At 36.4% G+C, this 22,344-nt stretch overlaps 1 protein-coding gene across 5 annotated transcripts; it reads right to left on the bottom strand.

Moving 5' to 3' along the window:
* Positions 1-12,218: 12,218 nt before the first annotated feature.
* On the bottom strand, positions 12,219-22,140 carry LOC137933965 (serine/arginine-rich splicing factor RS31-like). Of its 5 annotated transcripts, XM_068778116.1 has the most exons (7): positions 15,390-15,412; positions 14,760-15,112; positions 14,386-14,615; positions 14,037-14,149; positions 13,692-13,924; positions 12,608-13,534; positions 12,219-12,494 (listed from the first exon to the last, which is right to left on the bottom strand). In XM_068778116.1, the coding sequence occupies exons 4-7, from the start codon at positions 14,130-14,132 to the stop codon at positions 12,467-12,469; spliced, it is 1,284 nt and encodes a 427-aa protein (XP_068634217.1). In that variant the 5' UTR covers positions 14,133-14,149; positions 14,386-14,615; positions 14,760-15,112; positions 15,390-15,412; the 3' UTR covers positions 12,219-12,466. The 5 variants fall into 5 exon arrangements, with proteins under 5 accessions (XP_068634217.1, XP_068634214.1, XP_068634215.1 ...); XM_068778113.1 differs by lacking the exons at positions 14,386-14,615; positions 14,760-15,112 and adding an exon at positions 22,031-22,140 and having other exon boundaries at positions 15,390-15,541; XM_068778114.1 differs by lacking the exons at positions 14,386-14,615; positions 14,760-15,112 and adding an exon at positions 22,031-22,140 and having other exon boundaries at positions 12,617-13,534; positions 15,390-15,541.
* Positions 22,141-22,344: the final 204 nt, after the last annotated feature.

Raw genomic sequence — 22,344 nt, 5'->3', positions numbered from 1 at the left:
GAGTAGTCACCTTCTACAGAGTAGGAACGAGCCAACATGGACAATGTGCCTTATGCTTTTGCTATTGGCAGTCTCATGTATGCCATGGTGTGTACTAGACTAGACGTAGCTCATGTACTAGGAGTTGTGAGCAAATATATGAGTAATCCGGGTAAACAACATTGGGAAGCAGTGAAGTGGATTCTTAGGTATTTGAGAGGCACTGCAGACTCAACCTTATGTTTCAGAAAGTCAGACTTGGGATTACAGGGTTACGTAAATGCTGACATGGTTGGAGGCATTGATGGCAGGAAGAGTACCACTGGATATGTATACACATTGGGTGGTACAACAGTTAGTTGGGTTTCTAAGTTGCAGAAGATAGTTGCTCTTTCCACTATTGAGGTAAAATATGTTGCCATGACTAAAGCCAGCAAAGAGATGGAATGGTTGCAGTCTTTCTAGGAAGAATTAGGTCTAGAGCATGGGAAAAATGTGTTGTATTGTAACAGTCAGAGTGTTATTTATTTAGTAAATAATTTTGTTTAGCATGCCAGAACAAAGCACATACAGGTGCGTTATCACTTCATCAAATCGGCTTTGGAGGATGGAGCATTTGCACTTGAGAAGATTTAAGGAAATCAGATCCGGCTGATATGTTGACAAAGACTATTACGATCTAGAAACAGAAGTTGTGTGCAACTTCAGTTGGACTTCTCTCTGAGGATTGAGAAGTTGTTGCCGTTGAAAATGATATATTGATGATGGATTAGTCTCCAAGTGGGAGATTATTACGTTGTGGAGCCTAATTAACGCCCTCCAATGAGTTTGTCGCGGATATATTAATTGTTATTTCATTAAGGGTAATTTGGGAATTATTCTTTTTATCACGATTGCCTTAATTTTCTCTTTATAATTGAGGGGCGCCGCTATTAGGGTTTGATCATCATAATTTGAGGAGCATCTCAAGTTGTATTTTGAGAGGTTAGAGAGAAACACCTATAAGTGTGTGATTTCTCTTATAAACTATTTTATCTTCATAGTGGATTACTGCAACGGCGAAAGATAAGACGTAGTCTCACCTTGAGGCGAACTTGTATAAATCTTGTTGTGTTTGTTTTTGTGCTTTCTTTTCCTTTCATCTGCGATTATTATTATTGTTCTCATTAGTTTGGAATTAGGGCGTTTAATTCATAACACTAAGGCCCAAGGTACTTGGCAGTGCTAGTCCTCAAGAAACTATTGACCATCAAACCTAGTTCCAAGTATAGAATCAAAGGATTGGTGAAGGGATCCATACTCCCTTTATGATTACTGACTCCAACGGACTCTGGAACATGACAATCATATATCTTGAGACTGAATGTTAGTATATTCAGATCATATTAAAAAATGGCTTCATCAGTCAAATTCTCTTACGAGTAAATGACTGGACACATTTGGAGTTACTACCAAAGGAAATTACTGATACCTGCAAGGCATATAGTGGTAAAATACAAGTCGATTCGGTTAAAGTTCGTATCGACAATTGCAGAAATCACTGGGCATGATAAGTTCTTACCGAGTCTTTCGATAATAATTCTTGAAGCCTTAGAAAAAGATGGTGTACTTCACAGTTCAACCCAAAAACAAAGCCAAAAATGAAGGAATGCTCTGAATCCAAGTGGTGTTACCGTCATGCAATTGGCATAAGGATCATGGTGCAATATCATCAACGATTGATCCTAAAAAATATTTTTGAATAATAATTTATGAATAGTGTTTAAATAGCATTAAGACTGAATGATGTAGAATTTATGCCAAACAACGAATCTGTTTGTAACTTAAAATATTCGGTTACGCTTCGAGGTAAAAAACAAAACGGAGTTGTGCTCTACCTTGCAGAAGTAGCTAAGGAACCGCATCAGTTAGCATGTACGTTTTATGGACCTCTGAAAATCACGAGGTTTCCATAAGCAATTTATCCCAACTTAGTGACAACAAAAGAAATGTTGGGCATAATATAAAAAAATTGTGTTTATAAGAAATGATATCAGAGCCTAGGGTTTAGGTAACATACTCCCAAGGTTACGACTTGTTACTAGGTCAATTCCCCTACATTCGGTAGAAAAATGTACCAAAAATCACAATTTGTAAGTCAAAAGAGACTTAACGATCCTTCGAGTAGCACTGTACTCAAATCAGGATAAACCCATTAGATATGTCTTATTCTAGGCTATTCACACGGATGACATAGTGAAGAAAATCTTGTATTACATTGATTTAGTTGGAGATTTACACCAAAGCTTTTATCATAAAAACTGTAATGAAAAGTATTCTTCCGAATATGTCGATTTCTTATGCCAAGGGCTAGAGATCGAAATAAAATCCATTTGGAGAGGAATTCATAACTCATCTAGAAGAATTAAAATATAATTTTACCAAACCAATGGTATATGTCCTAAATGATCTACAAGTTTACGTAGAATAAAAAATTAATAATTCCCAAATCATAGAACCAATTAGGAAATTAAAAGAAAAGGTTTTAAAGAAATAAAACAACTAAAGAAGAAATTCAGGTTGTTATAATCAAAATAGTTGAAACCAAAACACTTAAAAATATCAATGTGTTTCAAATGATATCCGAAGTTGAAATAATAACTGACAAAGTCGAACTTAGGGATATTGTAGCACAATGCACTACCCCTATAAACACTATCCACTAGTTGGAAAGACTAATAGCAGTTTTATTCCAAAAACTAGAAGAAACTTCTTCTTATATACAATTCCTAACATGACTGAACCAATAGGAATTGAATATGCATCTCTCCAAAATAGCGTCATGTTCATCATGAAACTAGTGGAAAATATGAAGAACAACCTAATTTAATGCAGGATGGACAAAATTGGACGATCAGTATCCCTAGAAAATCTAAAGCCTATAACAATGATTGGATAGAATTCTAAAAGAAATCTTTTGTTTTTCAAAAGGAATTATCAGTAGAAGTCCAAGATATTGATTCAGGTACTTTTTGTTACCAACTCCTTTCAGAATTAGGCTTAGTAAAACTAGGGAAATTCAAATATGCTCATTATTGATTAGTTCGAATAGGGTTACACCCTTTAATACGAATCCATCAAAACTTAACGTTTATTGCCGCCATAGTTGATAATTCGGTAAAAAACAATTTTGAAAAATCTCTTTTCAGAGGAGTAAGTGTAAACTTAGGATTAAGTCCATTAGCTTTCACAACTTGGCCCAATCTCCAAATAGATTTTGAAGACAAGTATATCCAAGATACTTTGTCATTAAAAATCTATACAGACAACTGGTCGAAAAATAGAATTCAATTAGGAAGAAGAATTATGCACATACTTGTATGCGTAGTAACAAGAGGAATCAACACATGAAAAGTTCCTATAAAAGATTCCAAGAAAATTACAAGAACTATCCAAAAATATTGAATATTCAAAAAGCATCACGGTCAAATAACTCGACCCAAGAGAATTATCTAGGCCTACAAAATGGGTAGTTCAACCCAAGGCACCAAAATATTTACTTCTATCTCGAAAAACAATAAAAGAGATAGAGAGAAAATTGGTTATCACCAACACCAGGAATTGTTTTTCCCTCGAACCAGCTAGACCCTCTACCAGTAGAGCCTCTACTAATTCCAATTTCGAAGGAATAGTTAACCCCCAAGTCAAATGCCCATGTTCCTCTACATATAGACGATGGAACATAACGAAAGCCAATTCTCAAGAGCATTGGCTGCTATCCAGAATAGTGACCTATAGAAAATAGTCACTTATTCTCAACAAGCGTTAAAATCTTGTACCGAGATTTTAGCAAAAATGGAAGTTGCAATACCACATATGCAAACCAAAATAAACTTCATGTATGATTCCAGCAGACACAAAGAAATTTCAAAATGTTAAAAAATTCTAGACATAATTCTAGAAAAAATAGACGAAGGAAAGAGTCTTGTTTTCTTTAAAGAACGAACGAAACTAAAACATGGTTTAGAAAACCTAAACAAAGATAAAATGCAAATTATCTTAGATGAAATCTTAGATATAAAAAAACATTCAATTTCTAAAACAACAATTTCAAGGTATAAAAATCCATTTACCCCTTGGATTTTGGAACATGAATGAGTTTTTTTACTTGATTGAATTAGAAACTCCATTACCCTTAGGTCTTCCAAACATAACAGGTTGGCTTAAAAAACTCGTGTGTATAACACCATGAAAAACACCTTCTGAAACATCAAATTACAGAATGGTGTTAAGTATATTCTCATCTTCTAAAGAAGAAGTTGATTATTTAGAATATAATACATTTGGTAAAAAAACCAATCTATTATGTTCATGAGGAAAAACCATCCTCTAGCAAAGAAAAATTTAAGTAACAAGAAAGTGATCTAGAGCCATGGGATTTTGAATACAATATTGCTAACGAAATTGCAAAAAAAAGACATTATTCTACAAAAGATTTAAAATGCTTCAAATAAACTCAAAAGCAAAATCTTCTAGAGAAAAAGACTTTGTTGTTGAGGATAACATTCATAACCGATATTCTCATAACAAAATCTTCCTTGGAGGACAAAGATATTAGACAAGATACTCTTTTGTTGACCCGAATCATGCTAACAAAGGGTATCACTTGATAGACAGCATTAACCCTTTTAGATTTTATCTCAATTTAGATTGTCTAAAAGATGGAGAAAAAATCCTTAAAGATTGGGAAATAAGCATGACTAATGTTGTTAATATGCATGAATCATAATATAAGGATTCAACATATAATTTATTTACCCATGCTTTACAAGGTAATGTTGGCAATTGGTGGGATAATCTTTCCGAAGACCAAAAGGTAAAACCAGATGGAAGCACTTCCATTGCTGCAATCTGAAAAAATATTGTAGCAGAGTTTTTAAAGGAATTTTTAGGCATTCGTCCTTCCCTCGAAGCCATGAATGAAAATCTCAAATCTAAAACAAGACTACAGACAATACAAAAACTAAGCAAACTACAAATTTGTAATATTTTTTTATATGAAAAATATTATTACGAATTTGCTAGTTATTTTTACAAACTCAAAATAAAATATCAAAAACCTTATCTTTCTATCTTCTATTCAAAATTACCAAAACCATTTGCTACACACTATGAAAAAGAATATGTAGCAAAATATTGGCAAAATAACCCAAAATTTCTAGAAATTTCTATAACAATCTTTTTAAGAACACAAATTCTTGGAAGAAGACATAGATTTATGTAAGGCAAGTTTGCTAATCTATACAAAATGCAGCAACTTCAAAAGAAAAGCAATTGTGGATACAAACAAACAATTTTTTGTACACAACAAAATAAAATAGTAGGAGCATATGGTTGCAAGAATTGTTCTTCCAAACAAAGAAAAGCTTAAAAAAAGTTTTCTAAAAAGAAGTACAAAATACAAAAAAGTTTTCAGAAAAAATACTCCAAAAAAGAGATATTTTAGAAAGAAAATTTTTCAGAAAACAAATCCATATTGCCTAAAAGGAAAAACTCCTACTAAATGCAAATGTTGGATTTGTTAAAAATGACATTTTGCAAAGATTGTCTCAATGAAAAACAAAAAAGGCAATACAAAAGGATTAGAAATTTATCATTACGATGACATCCAATCCGAAGATGAAGTTTACGAACTTTAATTAACAACTGAATCTTCTGATTCCGAAATTTTAGAAAATATGTCTGAGTCATCTGGAATTAACGAATGAATCTAAAAATTGAAGCTGAGCATGTTTCATCAGGAAATTCCTATATCATTGTAGTCTTAAAACTATTTGGATATAACAAATTCCATATCCATACTCTGGTAAATACATGAAGTACCTTCTATCTAGCCTGACATACACTACCAAAAAATCTATGGAAACTTCTCCTTGACCCACATCGTGTAGCTATTGGCTCAAGAGAAATAATGCAACTTCAACATGAAGCATGCAAAATTCACCTCGACATTGGAGGTGAAATTTTTTTAATTCCCTTTTTATTAAGCCTCGGGAACACTACAAACGTTGTGAGATTTCACCTTTAGAACCACTACTTATTACGCAAACCACCAACAAAGAAGTCCAAAAACTTCTTGAATCCACTTGCTCCGATAAACCTCTAGAATGGTGGACAAAACAAAAATCATTCACTGATCTCGAACTTATGATCCCAATAAACTCATTTGAGTAAAACCTATGGTTTACACCCCTTTAGATGTTGAGGAATTCTCCCAAGAAATAAACGATTTACTTAGACGAGGCCTTATACGAGCAAGTTACTCTCCGCTTACCTCCCTTGCATTTTTTGTCAAAAATCATGCAAAAAAATAACCCAAAAAAATTAGGAAAGTCATTAACTATAAAAAAAAATTAATGAAGTAAAACAATGGATGACTATTATCTCTTAATAAGGAAAGATTAATTGCCTCCATTCGATAAAAACAAAGGTTTTCCATTTCAAAACAAGATTTTGGCAACACTTTCAGTAGTCTGAGATCGTTAGTGTACGCCACTTAAAACGAATGAAAGTAAAATCCAAGACATCACCCTTTGAATTCACTCTCACTCTTGATCTCAATTGCCCTAACCTCCATTTTTCTTGCTTCCTCTAACTCTCAATGCCCTTCTTTTTGCTTATTTTTTTCCTCACCCTGCTCCCCTCTCACTAGGGGTGGTTTCGAACCGAGCCGGCTCGCGAGCTGCTCAAGCTTAGCTTGGTGCCGGCTCAATTCGATTCGGTATCTCTAGATCTCGAGCTCGGGATCGAAGTAAAACAGATTAATATTTGTGTGTTTTAATCCATTGTTGAAATTCAATCCTGAACCACCCATCATTCTTTTTTTTAAAATGTATACATAATTTTATATATAATTTATTTGACATATATTTTATATAGAGTATTCAATGTAGTTAAGTTCAAGCTCGAACTCAGTTAAAATTATTAGGCTCAAGTTCGATTATAATTTTAAGTTTGAGGCTACGGTCGGCTCGAACTCGAGTTCAAAATATTTAAATCAAGCTCGGGTTGAACAAGGTTCAAACTTAGGTGGATTCAATGTCACCCTTATGCCCAATTTTCGGTAGAGTTCATTCCTAATTTTATGTAAAATATATGTATAATTTTGTATACAATTTATTTGACATGTATTTTTTGAAAAGTTTTAAATATATGTTGGAGCACGAACTCGAGACATGTATTTTTTGAAATGTTTTAAATGAATGTTGAAGCTCGAACTCGGCTCAAACTCGATTATAATTATTAGGTTCGAGCGCGAAAAAAATTTTAGGCTCGAGCTCGACTTTAAAATATTTAAATCAAGTTCGGCTCAAACATAGGCAAGTTCGGGTTGGGCTCGGTTCAATGCCACCCCTACCTCTCACTGTGCTCTTACCTACTCCTATAGGCAACCTCTCAACTCTCTCCTCTCATACTCTTTAACTTTGTATAAATAAAATATATGAATTATGTACTTAAACCATGTATTTTTATATAATAAAATACTCTTATTTATTAATTTTATATAAATTCATCTCTTAATATTATATTTAATTACTAACTTAAGAGTGAATAAGATAAAAATAACAATTTAATTAAACAAATAGACGTTAACAAAGTAAATATTTTGTTTAGGAATTTAATTTTATATTTACTTAATATTTTTATTTTTATTTATTTTATTAATTTAGATAAATCTAAATTTTATATTATTTTATTAATAAATATTAAAATAAAACCATCTTATAAATTTAAATTTATCAAATATTTTTATATAATTAAATTATTTATTTATTAATAAAAAATTATCGGAATTTTATTTTTATTTATTTTATTAATTTAGATAAATCTAGAATTTATATATTTTATTAATAAATATTAAAATAAAAACATCTTTTAAATTTAAATTTATCAAAGATTTTTATATAATAAAATTCTTTATTTATTAATAAAAATTATATTTTTTAATATTATATTTTTTTACAAATTTATGAGGAAGAATTTTAATCATTAAAAAAATAAAAATATTAAACGTTATAAAAATAAATATTTTTATTAATGTCAACAAACTTGAAATTTTCGTTTTTTTATTTTATTAATTTATACATATCTAAAATCTCTTATTTTATTAATAAACAACTAAATAAAGCCATCTTATAAAATTTAAATTTGTCAAAATATTTTATTAATAAAATTCCCTCTTTATTTATTTATATAAATTCTTATTTTTTAATATTATATTTAATGACTAATTTAAAGTGAAAATTTAGATAAAATAAAAGTATCAATTTGATTATACATCTAAACTTTATAAAAATAAACATTTTTGCTTATTATATAAACATCCACTTACCACGAGCGACGACGCCCCAACACCCCCACCCCCCCCGAAACTAAAAATCCCTCTCATTTCCTCTTTTCCTCTCCTCTCGCTCGGCTTCGTCTCCCGACGAATTTTTTCGCCCGACGTTCTTTTCTCATTTTCACTCTCTCCGCTCCCTCTGATCCTCTCGCTCGGCTCTCGTCTTCGTTCTTTGCTCCCTCTGCTGTTTCTGCTCCCTCTACTTTCTCTTGTTAGCTCTCGTTTTCGTCCCATCTCCCTCTCTCGTCTCTCCCTCTCGACCTTTCTCTTCCTTCTCCCTCTTTCGTCTCCCTCTCTCTTTTCCCTTTAGGCCTCCATCTCTTTTCACTCTCGGCCTCCCTCTTCCTTCTCGTTCTCGCTCTTCTCTTTCCTCCTCCCCCGATTTCCTTTGATTTAACCTATTTCAGTTTCGATATCCTTTGATTTCCTTCAATCTTCTTCGATTTTCGATAGTTAGGCGTCGATTTCTTCCATTGGGCTTATATTTCCCCGTTCGGCGGTGATTTCCCCCAAATTTCAGAAGGTAATCCCAAACCTTAATTTTTTTTCAACTAATTTAGTGTTATGTTTGAGTTAATTTGAATTTTTGTGCGTATTTTTTCTTGATTGTGGCCAAAATTTGGGATGTAGGGTTAGGGTTTATGGGATTTAGGGTTCAAATTCGTGTTGATAGGGTTTAATTTCGGGAGTAGAGTTGGGGTTTGGGACTTTTAGGATTTTAAGGTCTATGGTTTAGTCTTTAGGTCTGGAATTAGGGTTTATGTTTTTTTATAAAAAAAAACATAGGGTTCTCGGTTTTTTGGGTGATAGTGCTTTAAGTTCTTAGGGTCTAATTTCGGGATTAGAGTTGGGGTTTGGGACTTTTAGGGTTTTAAGGTCTAGGGTTTAGTCTTTAGGTATGGAATTAGGGTTTATGTTTTTTTTTAAAAAAATAGGGTTCTCGATTTTTTGGGTGATAGTGTTTTAAGTTCTTATGGTTTAGTGTTTGGGGCTTTTAGGGGTTTTAAGGTCTAGGGTTTATGGTTTGGGGGTTTTAAGGTCTAGGGTTTAGGGTTTAGGGTTTGGGACTTTTAGGGGTTTTAAGGACTAGCGTTTAGGGTTTGGGTCTAGGGGTTTTAAGGAATAGGGTTTAGGGTTTAAGGTTTATTTTAATTTGTAGGTTTCTCGGTTAGGGTATAGGATTTAGGGGGTTTGGTCGAGTTCAAACAAGGCTGATGATGTACGGTTCGTAGTGACTGCGAAGTCATATGGGGCTCTACCAGTGAATTTGGACTTCATGAGTTTGTTTTTGCATTGTTCTAGTCATCTGCAATGAAATTAGTTAGATTAATTTTGAAATGTGTTAGAATGTTGTTGAATATGTTTGAAGTGCTATGGAATGTTTTTGCCATGTGGTGAGGAGATTTTGGAGTTATAAATATCCACCACATGTTCCAATTCAAACAAGGCTGAGTCGCCTACACGGGCGTCCATTAGCCAACGAAACCCGACCCCCATCAATGACGATGTACGGTTCGTAGTGACTGCGAAGTCATATGGGGCTCTACCAGGGGTGTTCGCTGAATTTGGACTTGATGAATTTGTTTTTGCATTGTTCTAGTCATCTGCAATGAAATTAGTTAGATTAATTTTGAAATGTGTTAGAATGTTGTTGAATATGTTTGAAGTGCTATGGAATATTTTTGCCATGTGGTCCAATTCAAACAAGGCTAAGTCGCCTACACGGGCGTCCATTAGCCAATGAAACCCAATCCCCATCAATGACGATGTACGGTTTGTAGTGACTGCGAAGTCATATGGGGCTCTACCAAGGGTGTTCGGTGAATTTGGACTTGATGAGTTTGTTTTTGCATTGTTCTAGTCATCTACAATGAAATTAGTTAGATTAATTTTGAAATATTTTAGAATATTGTTGAATATGTTTAAAGTGCTATGGAATGTTATTGCCATGTGGTTAGGAGATTTTGGTCGCCGAAGTCAGATCAAGACTCATGAGTCTGGTGGTTGGACTTGGGGCAAGTTGGTTGTTCATCACCTAGAATAGAAGGATCAAGTTTGAATATGACCTGCCCCTTCCTGAATCGAGTCATGGGTCAACTTGCTAGTTGGAAAACCATCGTCTTCATGCAACTATAAGCTTTCACTGGAGAAAGCTTTCTTTTTCGTTTTATTTTTATTTTTCATACATTTACAACGCTCTTATTTATACATAGAATTATAACCGGATTTCCCCTAATTTTCCGGGGGACTTCTTCCTCTTGATTTTACATCAGACTTCCTCTTTTGGAAGATAGCTCATGCCAACAACAACTAGTCAAATGTTAATTTCATCGTGGTTAAGTGATACTGTTCAATGGTTAAGAAACTCGTTTGGCTGCAGGTGGAGCTGATCTCCAAGGAGAAGGAGATACAAGAAAAGTTGATACTGAAACACACGACGGTGGTTGACTCTTATGAGAAGAAGGCCAGCGGCCGTGAGATTGAGAACCGGGTTGCCGCCCTCCACCAAACACTTACATACCTGAGACAGGGGGTTGATGATCTGCTTGATGTTATTGACAATATCTAACGTCTTTCTAAGTTATAATTTGTATATACTCCTTGTTAAAAACGTCAACATAGGAATTTTGTTTTATTTTGAGAAACTTCACAGTGAACATCAACATTCGAAAGTTAGCTCCGACAATGAGTTTTGTTCTTTCTGGTCCTGTTACTGTTTTATTTATGTTATTTTTAATTGTTTGATGTAATTTAAATAATTTATTCTAGTCACACATAATTAGTATATTAATTTATAATAAACTATAATCATTAATTGGTTTAATTATGTTATTGTTATAATTAATTAAACAATTACGTTTATTTATTATATTCCCTTATATTATTTTTTAATTTTTATTAATTTTATATAATTTATTCTAATCACACGTAATTAGTATATTAATTTATAATGAATTATAATCATTAATTGGTTAATTATCTAATTTCTATAATTAATTAAACCATTACATTTATTTATTATATTCCCTTATGTTATTTTTTAATTTTTTTATTAATTTTATATAATTTATTCTAATTATTATTTTAATTTATAATAAACTATAATCATTAATTAGTTTAATTATCCAATTATTATAATTAATTACACCATTAAGTTTATTTATTATATTCCCTTATGCTATTTTTTATTTTTTTATTAATTTTATATAATTTATCCATGTCACACGTAATTATTGTTTTAATTTATAATAAACTATAATCATAAAAGATTACTCATTCTCTTCTTTATTTAGAAAAGGACACTGGAATCTGTTTTCCAACCACTTCAACTGGCCTGGACTAACACCCAAACACGAGTTGAGGTAAAAACAATTCATCTCACTTCAATTCAATTTTCCACTTCATTTTGGACTAACCCCCCAAGTCATTGCCCAATGATATGACCTCCCATCAGGTAGTAATTTATTAACTCAAGAGATACATCACTGACGATTCAATATATCATCTTCCACATGAGATTATTCTAACTATCGTCTTGGGCAAATACAAGAAGCATTGACTGCAAGCTCAGCGGGGAGCAACTGGGGCTGTATACCACAGATCTCCAGTCTTGTTATAAAAAAAAAGCAGCCAAGAATAGTTGTTAGCAAATATCAACTGAAACCCTTTCTTCTAGTTAAATAACCAGAATTCACAAACCTAAGATAAGACAAACAATCAGTAGTATAGTACTGTAAGTTGTCATATTGGAAGCTCAGAGTAAGTGCGCTTTAAAACAAAGCTAATTTTTGAAGGCACAAGGCTTTTCAGAAATAGATCTAGGGCAGCCATAACCAGCAAACGAAAAGTCCGCCCCACATGGTTAAAAAACAAATGGTTTCATGGACACTTTTCCAGCAACAGTTCTTACATCCTTATATGTTCAAGACAGATGAGAAAGTAATAAAATACAGGATGCTTCTAAGGTAACCAAACTAGAGTAACAAGTGATTATGACATAAATAGATGTAACAAACATTACGAACCTGCAAAGAGGTATCCATTCATAACTCATTAGGAAAAAAGAAAAAAAAAAAACTTACAGAATCCCTACTGTTTCTCTCTTACTCAAGATCTTTCTCGTCTAGGAGGTGACCTACACAACATAGAGAGAACAATGCTCCACTTCAAACACAATAAATAGCAAAAGTGATGGGCAAAAATATAGAACAAAAAAAGAATAAACATTGACATGCCAACCAAACCAACCTGCTATACCTCTCATAACCTGGGCTCTCAGCTCTGGCGTAATCAGGACTGTCTTTTGGCCTTTCATCTCTGTCATATGTGGGACTGCCCTTTAGTCTATCAGCTTTACCATAGTCAGGGCTGCCATCAGGTCCGTCAGCTTTGTCATAATCAGGAGTCCCCTTGGACCTTTCTTCTCTATCATAACCAGGATTAACTTTTTGCTTCTCCTCAGTGTCAGATTCGGGACTGCTCTTTGCCCTGTTATCCCTACCATACTTGGGACTGGCCTTAGGCCTTTCATCTCTATCAAAATCAGGACTCCCCTTTGGGCTGTTTCCCCCTCCATATTTTGGACTGCCCTTTTGCCTTTCATCCCTAGAATAACCTGGACTCCCCTTGTGCCTCTCATTTCCTCCACGATCAGGTGTTCCCTTGAGAACTTCATCTCTAGCAAAATCAGGGCTTCGCTTATGCCTTTCTTCTCTTCCATATTCAGAGCTACCTTTACGTCTCTCAACTCTGCCATCATCAGGACTGTCTTTTCGCCTTTCCTCTCGGACATAGTCAGGACTGCCTTTATGCCTGTCATCTTTGCTGTAGTCAGGACTACCCTTAGACCTTCTATCTCTGCCATAATCAGGAGTACCCCTTGCCCTTAGACCTTTGCCATAATCAGGACTGCCTCTAGGCCTCTCACCACCCCTGCCATAATCAGGACTTCCCCTAGAATCAGGCCTTCTGTATGGGCTCGGACCACGGCCATAATCAGGACTAGGCCGCTCAACTCTTCCATAAGGACTTCTAGACCGGCCATGGTCACGGCTTCTCCGCTCAGGAGACCTGGACCTATCCTTCCCTCCTCTCCGACCAGGGCTATATCCATTTCTTCTCTCATCATCATCCCGAACAGCATACTCAACAGATATCATACGATCCATCAACTTGCTGAATAATCCACAAAAATTTCAAAAATGTTAACATGCAAGAGATACACATATGTTGCATTTACCTATTTTAATTAAAGCTTTGAACTTCAATTTAACAAAAAATCAACTTAAGCATCCATAAAAGAAAATCAAAATAATAAAAGAAAAGAAAATACCTCATGTTGGTAGCATCCAATGCTCTAGTGGCATCTTCTTGAGTCTCATACTGAATGAATGCAAAATTTCTTCTAATTCTCACATTCAATATCTTTCCAAATGGTTCAAAGTGCCTCTCTAGGTCCCTTGCTCGGGTGTTGATTGGGTCAAAGTTTATCACAAACAATGTTTTAGTAGGTCTCAAATTTGCTGAAGATCTGGAACCACCTGGTCTCCGAATTCCACGTTCTTGCTGCCAAGCATACAATTCAAAGCCTTTATCAGAGAAGATACAATAACAAAACCAGTTTGGAAGCATGAGGTCATGCTAGTAGAAAACTACATAACCAAATGAACTAAAGTACCTTTGTCCATTCGACACGAAGCCGACGCCCATGCCTGCCAAATTCCGTTCTATCAAGTGCTCGAATGGCATCCTCTCCATCCCTCTCATCCTCCATGTATACAAATGCAAATCCTATATAAACAATAAATTAGTACTCAAAAACCCTTAAAGGAAAGAGGATATCCTTGGTTAAAAAAGGAAAAAATATGAGTTAGTCAAAATCCTTCCTACAAAAGGATATACTTGAGGACCAGAAAGCATTGATAGCCCTAAGAAATTACACAGAAGTTCGGTCAATGAAATAAGCACAATATCTAGCCATCTCTGTGAAAGCTAGAAACCAACTGACTTGAAATTTCAGAACAGACCTTCTTTGCTGAACTAAATGAGGTCAAGGAACAATAATCCAAAAGTGGTGAATGTCTCATGGTAGGACATCGAACAGATTGACGGTCTCCAGGTGCTCCTCTGCCAGGCTGCAACCTCGGTATAGGGATGATATTGAAGGTGGGGCGAAAGGCATGAGGAATGAAAGGCAATTGTTATCTCTTGAGAAAATGTAAGATGATGAATGCCATTGTGGATGAGATCAGCTCTGCTGAAAAACACAAGAAGATGATGAACAAGCTCAGGGCAAGGGCAGAAAAGACAGTGCACAAGAGCCCCTCAGCCAGAAGAAGAGCAATGGATGCTCCAAAACATAGTCCTGCGGCAAAGAAATTGCTGAGTACAGGGGGCTTACACTGCATAAAAGATACTGTTTTCTTAAACTTTTTCCAGATTGCCCTGTATTTTTCTCGAGTAGAGAGGACTCCCAGCGCCACTGAAGAATGCAAGTGAAGGTCCACGGCAGATTGAATTACTTCACCTTGTTGGAGCAAGTATATTCTCAGTATGAAATGGCATTGTCAGAGATGGATGTCCGGCATGTGACGTCAAATGTGTTGGGGAAGTTTATGATTTTTTAATTATTAACTTTCCATGTATTGAGGATCAAAGTAATACAGTTAAGCGTCTCGTTTCACTTGTAACTTCCCACTCAAAGTATACCAGCTGACTGCCCAAAAAGCATCTCTGCTGCATCTTGACTGATGGCTGCTATTTTGTGTAAGGCGACAAAAAAATTTTAATCATTGTTGCACTTATAAAGCATTCAAGAATCGTGCTTAAGAAGCTTTCAGAACAATTGGCTGATGCTCTCTGACTTTAAATACAGTCCCAGGGAATATTTACACTTAATAAAGAAAGTCCAGTTGATGCGCAAAAGCGCAGGATCATAATTCCAGATCACCATCACTAAACCTTGCCTTTACTTAAAAAGGAAATGAGTAACAGAGATCCTTAGCAATATTTGAAAATTATGAACACTTACCTGACTTCATATCTACTCTGTCAACTCTTCCATATCTACTGAAAATTCGCTCAAGATCTGATTGACGAGCATCATACTCAAAATTGCCACAGAAGATGGGCCTCATCTTTCCCAACTACAGCAGACCTCTGAAGAGCTCTAGTGAACTTCAGCTGACAAAGTTACAGAAGTGATACATGAATTCCCTAACTGGTAGTTTTGAGAGAACAAAAAGAGAAGTGGATCTTTGTTGACACAAAAAACAGAACATAAGACGCAACATGTAAAGTTCAGAATATGGATCCTTCTCAGAACTGATCAATATCATTGTACAGAAAAGAACTCAATCAGAAGGAAGACTTTTTCATCAACACAGATTAATTTTTACTTGGAAAAAAGCAACATAGTGGCAGTAAATTTGTCAAATAAAGTTTTAAAAAATGGCTCAGATAAAATTAAACAAGCAGGATTTTCTTTGCATAGATTAATTATTTAATTTTCAGAAAATGCACTGCAGTTGCAACAGAGGATGTGTCATTGAATGGGCAACAGAGGAAAAATAGTAAGAAACCACATAGTAAAGCTTCAGAGAAATAAGTAAGAATTATCATTTTTCCATAATCTAGGAGCAAGTTCCAAGTCCAGGACAACCCAAAAATGAAAGAAAATAGAGAACAGACTCAATAAGTAGTTAGTCAAAGTAGGGCATCAAATGCCCACTGTAAGTAGGCTACACACCCACTGTAAGTTGGCTACACAAAAGCAAGTATAGCTATTGATTTTAACTTCTTGTAGAACACGATACACACAAAACAATCAAACTGCCCGAAGTCAGGAACCAAATATTATGGATCATCAAACATCATTGAAGTTTTTTTTTTTTTTTTGAAAAAGCAAACATCATTGAAGTTATCAGCCACACATCCCCACGCAAGAGAAAAATGCCAAGGTTCACATAATAAAGTAGGGAAAAGATCACAAAAATTAATAAATAAATGATATTTTTCAAGAAAAAACCAAGTTTGCTTGGCTTTGATTAGGAAAAGAACATCTTGAAACGAGCTAACCAGAATAGTATCGCACACAATCATCTCTTTCACCGGTCGATCCAAATTTTAACATTTTATTTGTCAGGATGGACGCCCGGGTTAGCTCCCCCCAATTCTACTTCTAATACTAAAGAAACTTGGGTTCAACGGCCGCACTGACAAATGGAGGCTGATGGAACAGCCAAGACCAGAGCTCCAAGCTCTAGGTTTTCGTGGACAGAACCACCATGAACTGAGGCTGATGGCACAGCCTAGACCAAGAGCTCCAAGCTTTGAGTTTGGTGGATGGAACCACCACCACCAGGGGCTGACGGAACAGCCAGAGAGAAGAGTTTCAAGCTCTAGTTTCACCGTGAGGAAGAAGACACGAAGGAGTTTGGAAAAAGGGAGTGCTGCTCCCCTCCTCTTCTTTTCTATTTAAACTTAGGGTTAGGTTAATTACATTACAACCCATGGGTTAAATACAATGCAACCCAGCTCAACTAATCCTTTTCTAATTACCCTATGTAAATGACATAAATTATACAAGAAATATTAACATAAAGCCTATCTAATATACATTTCAACATATGGTAACATCCCCCCTCAAATTGATGTTGGGAAGTCGACCAACAACAATTTGCCAACCAGAAAATAATGCTGGGGTTGAGACAATGCTTTGGTGAAGACATCAACCACTTGAAGATCCGATTAGATGTACGGAAGAGATATTACCCGGCTCCAAAGTGTCGCAGATAGAGTGACAATCAACCTTAATGTGCTTGGTGCGCTCATGGAACACAGGGTTGGCAGCAATCTGAATAGCATTCGTATTATCCGAATGGAGAGGTGTAGGGGTAGTCTGAAGAAACTAGAGCTCATCAAGAAGACCGTGTAACCATATAACTTCAGAACACGTAGTAGACATGGCACGATATTCGGCCTCGGTAGGGGACTTAGACACCCAGTCTTGTTTCTTACATTTCCAAGAAATCAATGCATCCCTTAAAAACATACACCAACCTATAGTAGAGCGACGGGTATCGAGGCACCCAGCCCAATCAACATCATTGTAGGCAACCAATCGAAGCACAGAGCATGTAGGAAAGAATAATCCACAAGTAGGAGAACCTCATAGATAGCAGATGATGTGCCGTATTGCGACAAGATGAAGGTGCCGAAGAGAAGACATAAATTGACTAACCTGATGAACAGCATAGGAGATGTCAGGACGAGTAATGGTCAAGTATATGAGATTCCCAACCAAGCGTCGATAGATAGTAGGATCATCAAGAAGAGCCCCTTCATCTTTCTTGTATTTGACATTGACCTCCATAGGAGTAGCGACCGAAGAAGTGTCCTCCAACCCAGCTAGAGTAATAATATCTTGAATATACTTATGCTGGTTTAAAAAAATACCAGTGGGTCGATGATGTACTTCCAACCCTAAGAAATACGTGAGCTGGCCAAGATCCTTCATATGAAAAATTGCATGCAACACCTGTTGAAGCTTAGTAATCAGGCCAGAGTCAGTGCCAATAATGATGATGTCATCCACATAAGCCAAGAGAAACCATACCCGCGACAAACTTGTACTAGAAGAGAAGAATCATATTGACTGTGTAAACTTGTGAAGAATAAGTGTATTGCAAAACTTCTCAAACCAAGCTCGGGGAGCTTGCTTAAGCCAATATAGAGGACGGTGTAGCATGCAAACATCTTTAGGAGAAGAAGTAATCATACCAGAGGGGAGCATCATGTAGATATCCTCCTGTAGATCACCAAGGAGAAAGGCATTCTTCACTTCCATCTGTTGCAGTGGCCAGGACTGTGAGGTTGCAATGGTTAATATAGTGTAAATTGTGGTCATCTTGGCAACTGGAGCAAATGTATCCTCATAATCAATCCCATATTCCAGCTTGTTCCGTAGAGCTACGAGGTGGGCTTACCGATCCATCTAAACACAATTTGACAAAGAAAACCCATTTACTCCCAAGAGGCCGAATAGTAAAGGGGCAAGTAACAATGTCCTAAGTGTGATTTTCCTTTACAGATTGTAGTTTTGTTTGCATTGCCTTTTGCCAACACTCAAGTGTCATTGCCTGTTTGTAATAAGAGGGAATGGAAATAGATGATAAACTAACCACAAGAGATACAGGGGAGGAGAAACCATACCTATCAGGGGGCAAGTAGACCGGCGAAGAGTGGTGGAGGCAGGAGCAAAGGGATGATTAGGAGTAGGCGCCAGGTCGGGATCCAGAGGTGGCACAGATGAAGTGGGACAAGACTCATAAAAAAAATATAGATTTTCAAAGAAAACCACATTTTGAGAAACACGGATACAACGAGCATGTGAATCATAGCAAACATAACCTTTTTGAAAAATGGTTTAACCAAGAAAAGCAAGCATAACTGATTGGGCTGTAAGTTTGTGTCGTTTATGATCAAGTAGATACACAAAACAAACACAACTGAATGTCCGAAGATCAGTATATGACGGATAATAACCAAATAACTTAAAGAATGGAGAAACATGATGCAAGATAGGAGAGGGCAGGCGATTGATTAAATGAAATGAGGTACAAAATGCTTCACACCAAAAACAGGGGGGAACAAATGATTCAAGTAGAAGGGTTCGGGCCATATCAAGAAGATGACAATTTTCCAGCTCAGCAACCCCATTTTGTTGTGGTGTTGAGAGACAAGAACGCTGAGAGATAATGCCTTTGCTTTAAAGAAAATCCTGGAACTCAGTAGACATGTACTCGCCTCCAGAATCAAAGCACAATACCTTAATGTGAGCAAATATTTGAGACTCAAGCAACGCAAAAAACTTTTTAAGTACTACGAAAACTTTAGACTTAGCTCGTTAGAAATAGCCCCAAGTAAAACGATTGTAGTCATCAATAAAGGTAACAAAGTACTTCTATTACGCATGCGAGACAATAGGAGCGATTCCCCAAACATCACTATGAATAAGATCAAAACAATGGGAGGCATGACGAGGAAAAGGTAGAACCTTACTTTTGCCAAGTTTGCAAGATGAACAATCAAAAGAATGATCAATAGAAGAGCACGTTGGACTGCCTAATAAACCAGATTTAAACATTGTACGAAGAACATCAGAGTTTGGATGGCTTAGACGTCTATATGCCACATCTAAGTACCAGAAGCAACAACGTTCCATACAAAAGAAAGTATAAGAACACGTGGAATAATGGTGGAGAGAGACTTTAGGCCCCTTCGCGATTACCTTCCCTGACGCTTGATCCTGCACAACACAACACTACACAACACAACCAGAGTGAGAAAATTGAATATTACAATTTTCATCAACCAGCTGACCAACAAAAAGAAGATTTGTAGAGAGGTCAGTGGGACACAAAGACATCAGCTAAGGTAGGAGAGAGATCACCAACAACACTGATAGGCAGAGAGCTGCCATCAGCAAAGTTGATTTGCATGTTTCCATCATACCTTCGGACATTAGAAAGAAACACGGCATTGTTGGTCAAGCATCGGAATCAAAATACTATAGCTGAGCAAAAACTTTATGCTTACCTGAGATACCAAAAGTAGAAAAAGCAGAGATGATTATTTGTTGTACCATTTCAGGGGTGAGTGTGTTCAGATTTGCGGGTGCTAGAGGAACAGGAATTGTAGTAACTGGGACGGTAATCGACAATGCGGCAAAACTAGAAGTACCAATGGAGGCATGATAAACAATATTCTTCTTTTTTTCAAGGTGAGTAGAACAAGCTACGATGAGATGACCGGATTCTTGCAGTAGTTACAAAACTTCTTGGGGCATTCTCGAATAAAGTGACCATAATCCTTGCAGTGAAAGCACTAGACAGAACTCATGTTCCGACCCTTATTTTTCCCTTTTACTGCATAGGCCACAGTAGTAGAGGTATCAGCCTAGACCTGAGTCTAAGTAGCAATGCGCTGCTCCTGCCTAAGAAATTCACTCAAACTGGAATCCAAAGACGACACTGGATGACGATTCATCAGATGTGAACATACAATCTCAAACTCGGGATGGAGCTTCATCAAGAATTGATTTCTCTTGTTGGTTTCATGTATGACTTGCACAGCAGAGAGAGCAGAAACTGCGACGTTCTCATAACTTATATCAATATGGTCAACACAAAGATTTTGAAAACCCAAAAAAATATTCTTCAATGGAACGGCATCTTTGTGCAAAGTTAGCCATCTCACATTCTACTTGAAACCGTCGAGCCGTGCTGTTTTGATTATAAACCTTGTGGAGGTAATTCCACATATCCGCTACAGTTTTATAGGGCTTCAGAACCCAAAACAACCACCATTGAAGTGACCAGACCAAGTGTCACCTTGTTGTTGAACAGCAGTGTAGCCGAGCACCTTCAACCTAGAACAACTTAGCCACGTCAACCAAATAGTTTTAAATAGAGAGACCCTTCAGCCCACCCCTCTGAGCTCGAACAGAAACACCAGCAACCACTCCAAGAACCTTCAGCCCAGAAACCCTGAGCTCGGACAGAAACACCAGCAACCACACCAAGAACATTCAGCCCAGAAACTTTGAGCTCGGACAGAAACTTTCAAACAGAGACCCTTCAGCATCCTTGGACAGAAACCGTGAGCTTGAACAGAGCTTTGACTCGTCGGACAGAGAGCTTGAACCACCACTCCCAGAAAATCTTTCAAGAACAGCTCCAAGCTCTGATACCATGACAAATGGAGGCTGATGGAACAGCCAAGACCAGAGCTCCCAGCTCTGGGTTTTCTTGGACAGAACCACCACAAACTGAGGCTGACGGCACAGCCTAGACCAAGAGCTCCAAGCTCTAAGTTCGATGGACAGAACCACCACCACCAGAGGATGACGAAACAGCCAGAGAGAAAAGCTTCAAGCTCTGGTTTCACCGTGCGGAAGAAGACACCAAGGAGGCTGGAAAAACGGGAGTGTTGCTCCCTCCTCTTCTTTTCTAATTAAACTTAGGGTTAGGTTAATTACATTACAGCCCATGGGCTAAATACAATGCAACCCAGCCCAACTAATCCCTAATTACCCTATGTACATGACATAAATTATACAACAAATATTAACATAAAGCTTATCTAATATATATATTCCAACATATGGTAACACGCACCACAAACTAAGATACAGCAAAATTGAGATTGAAAAGAAAGATCTGTATAGGAGGAAGATAAAAGATTGGTCACCATTTCCAAAATCAAATAAAAATAAAAGGATTTTCTAGAAGAACTGAATCCCGAGACAGGTTTATAAGGAGCAGACCTAATCCAAATCCTAAAAGAAATCGCCGTTGCATTAATCATTTCGGGAAGTAGCAAAAAATAATGGCCACAATGTACATATAACCAAAATAAAATAAAATAAATCAACAAATGAAATACAAAATAAAAAACTTTTTCAGAAGGATGGTGACAATCAAGTAGCACTCTTCGGATCGGCTTTATCAGCAAGGAAATAAAAATAACCAACAACAAAAAAAAAAAAAGCTATAAAGACTAATAACGTAGACAAAATCTGCCCAAAACTCGACGGAAACACTTAGATCTCGCAACTTCTCAAATACAACTCCATTAGTTAAGGACTAAATGCAAAGATCGCGTTCTTACCTCGGATCACTACGAAACCTCCGGCGGCTCCTGACGAGGACGCAACCGCTAAGAGAAATAGGGCTTTCAGAAAACCCTAAAACGCTAAAACCCTATCAGACAAGCTAACGCAGATGAGAAGCGGAAAAATACCTTTAGCAAATGACTTCTTTTATACACTAAAGACCACCAATAGAGGTTTGCCACGTTTATTTCTATGGCCGAGTAATCTCCCAAGTATACATTTTGACAACTTGTTCTAAACCGCCTTGCTAGTTGCCGCACGGGACACGGCCACAATGACGATAAGCTTAACACGGGAGGAATAGGGGAGC

This window comes from Aristolochia californica, unplaced genomic scaffold, assembly GCF_029961685.1.
Source record: "Aristolochia californica isolate CCGP_79_NKW_82.1479 unplaced genomic scaffold, dmAriCali1.0.hap1 SCAF_6, whole genome shotgun sequence".
Classification (NCBI taxonomy): Eukaryota; Viridiplantae; Streptophyta; class Magnoliopsida; order Piperales; family Aristolochiaceae; genus Aristolochia; species Aristolochia californica.
Note: the sequence above shows the minus strand (reverse complement) of the source record. Positions and strands in the feature narration are given on the sequence as shown.

Excerpts from the sequence above, each read along its gene's own strand:
- LOC137933965 (XM_068778113.1), bottom strand. The coding sequence starts at position 15,495 with ATGAGGCCCATCTTCTGTGGCAATTTTGAGTATGATGCTCGTCAATCA. Across the intron at positions 14,150-15,389 it reads CAGAGTAGATATGAAGTCAG|GATTTGCATTTGTATACATG; the intron begins GTAAGTGTTCAT and ends TTGTTTATATAG. Across the intron at positions 13,925-14,036 it reads TTCGTGTCGAATGGACAAAG|CAAGAACGTGGAATTCGGAG; the intron begins GTACTTTAGTTC and ends TATGCTTGGCAG.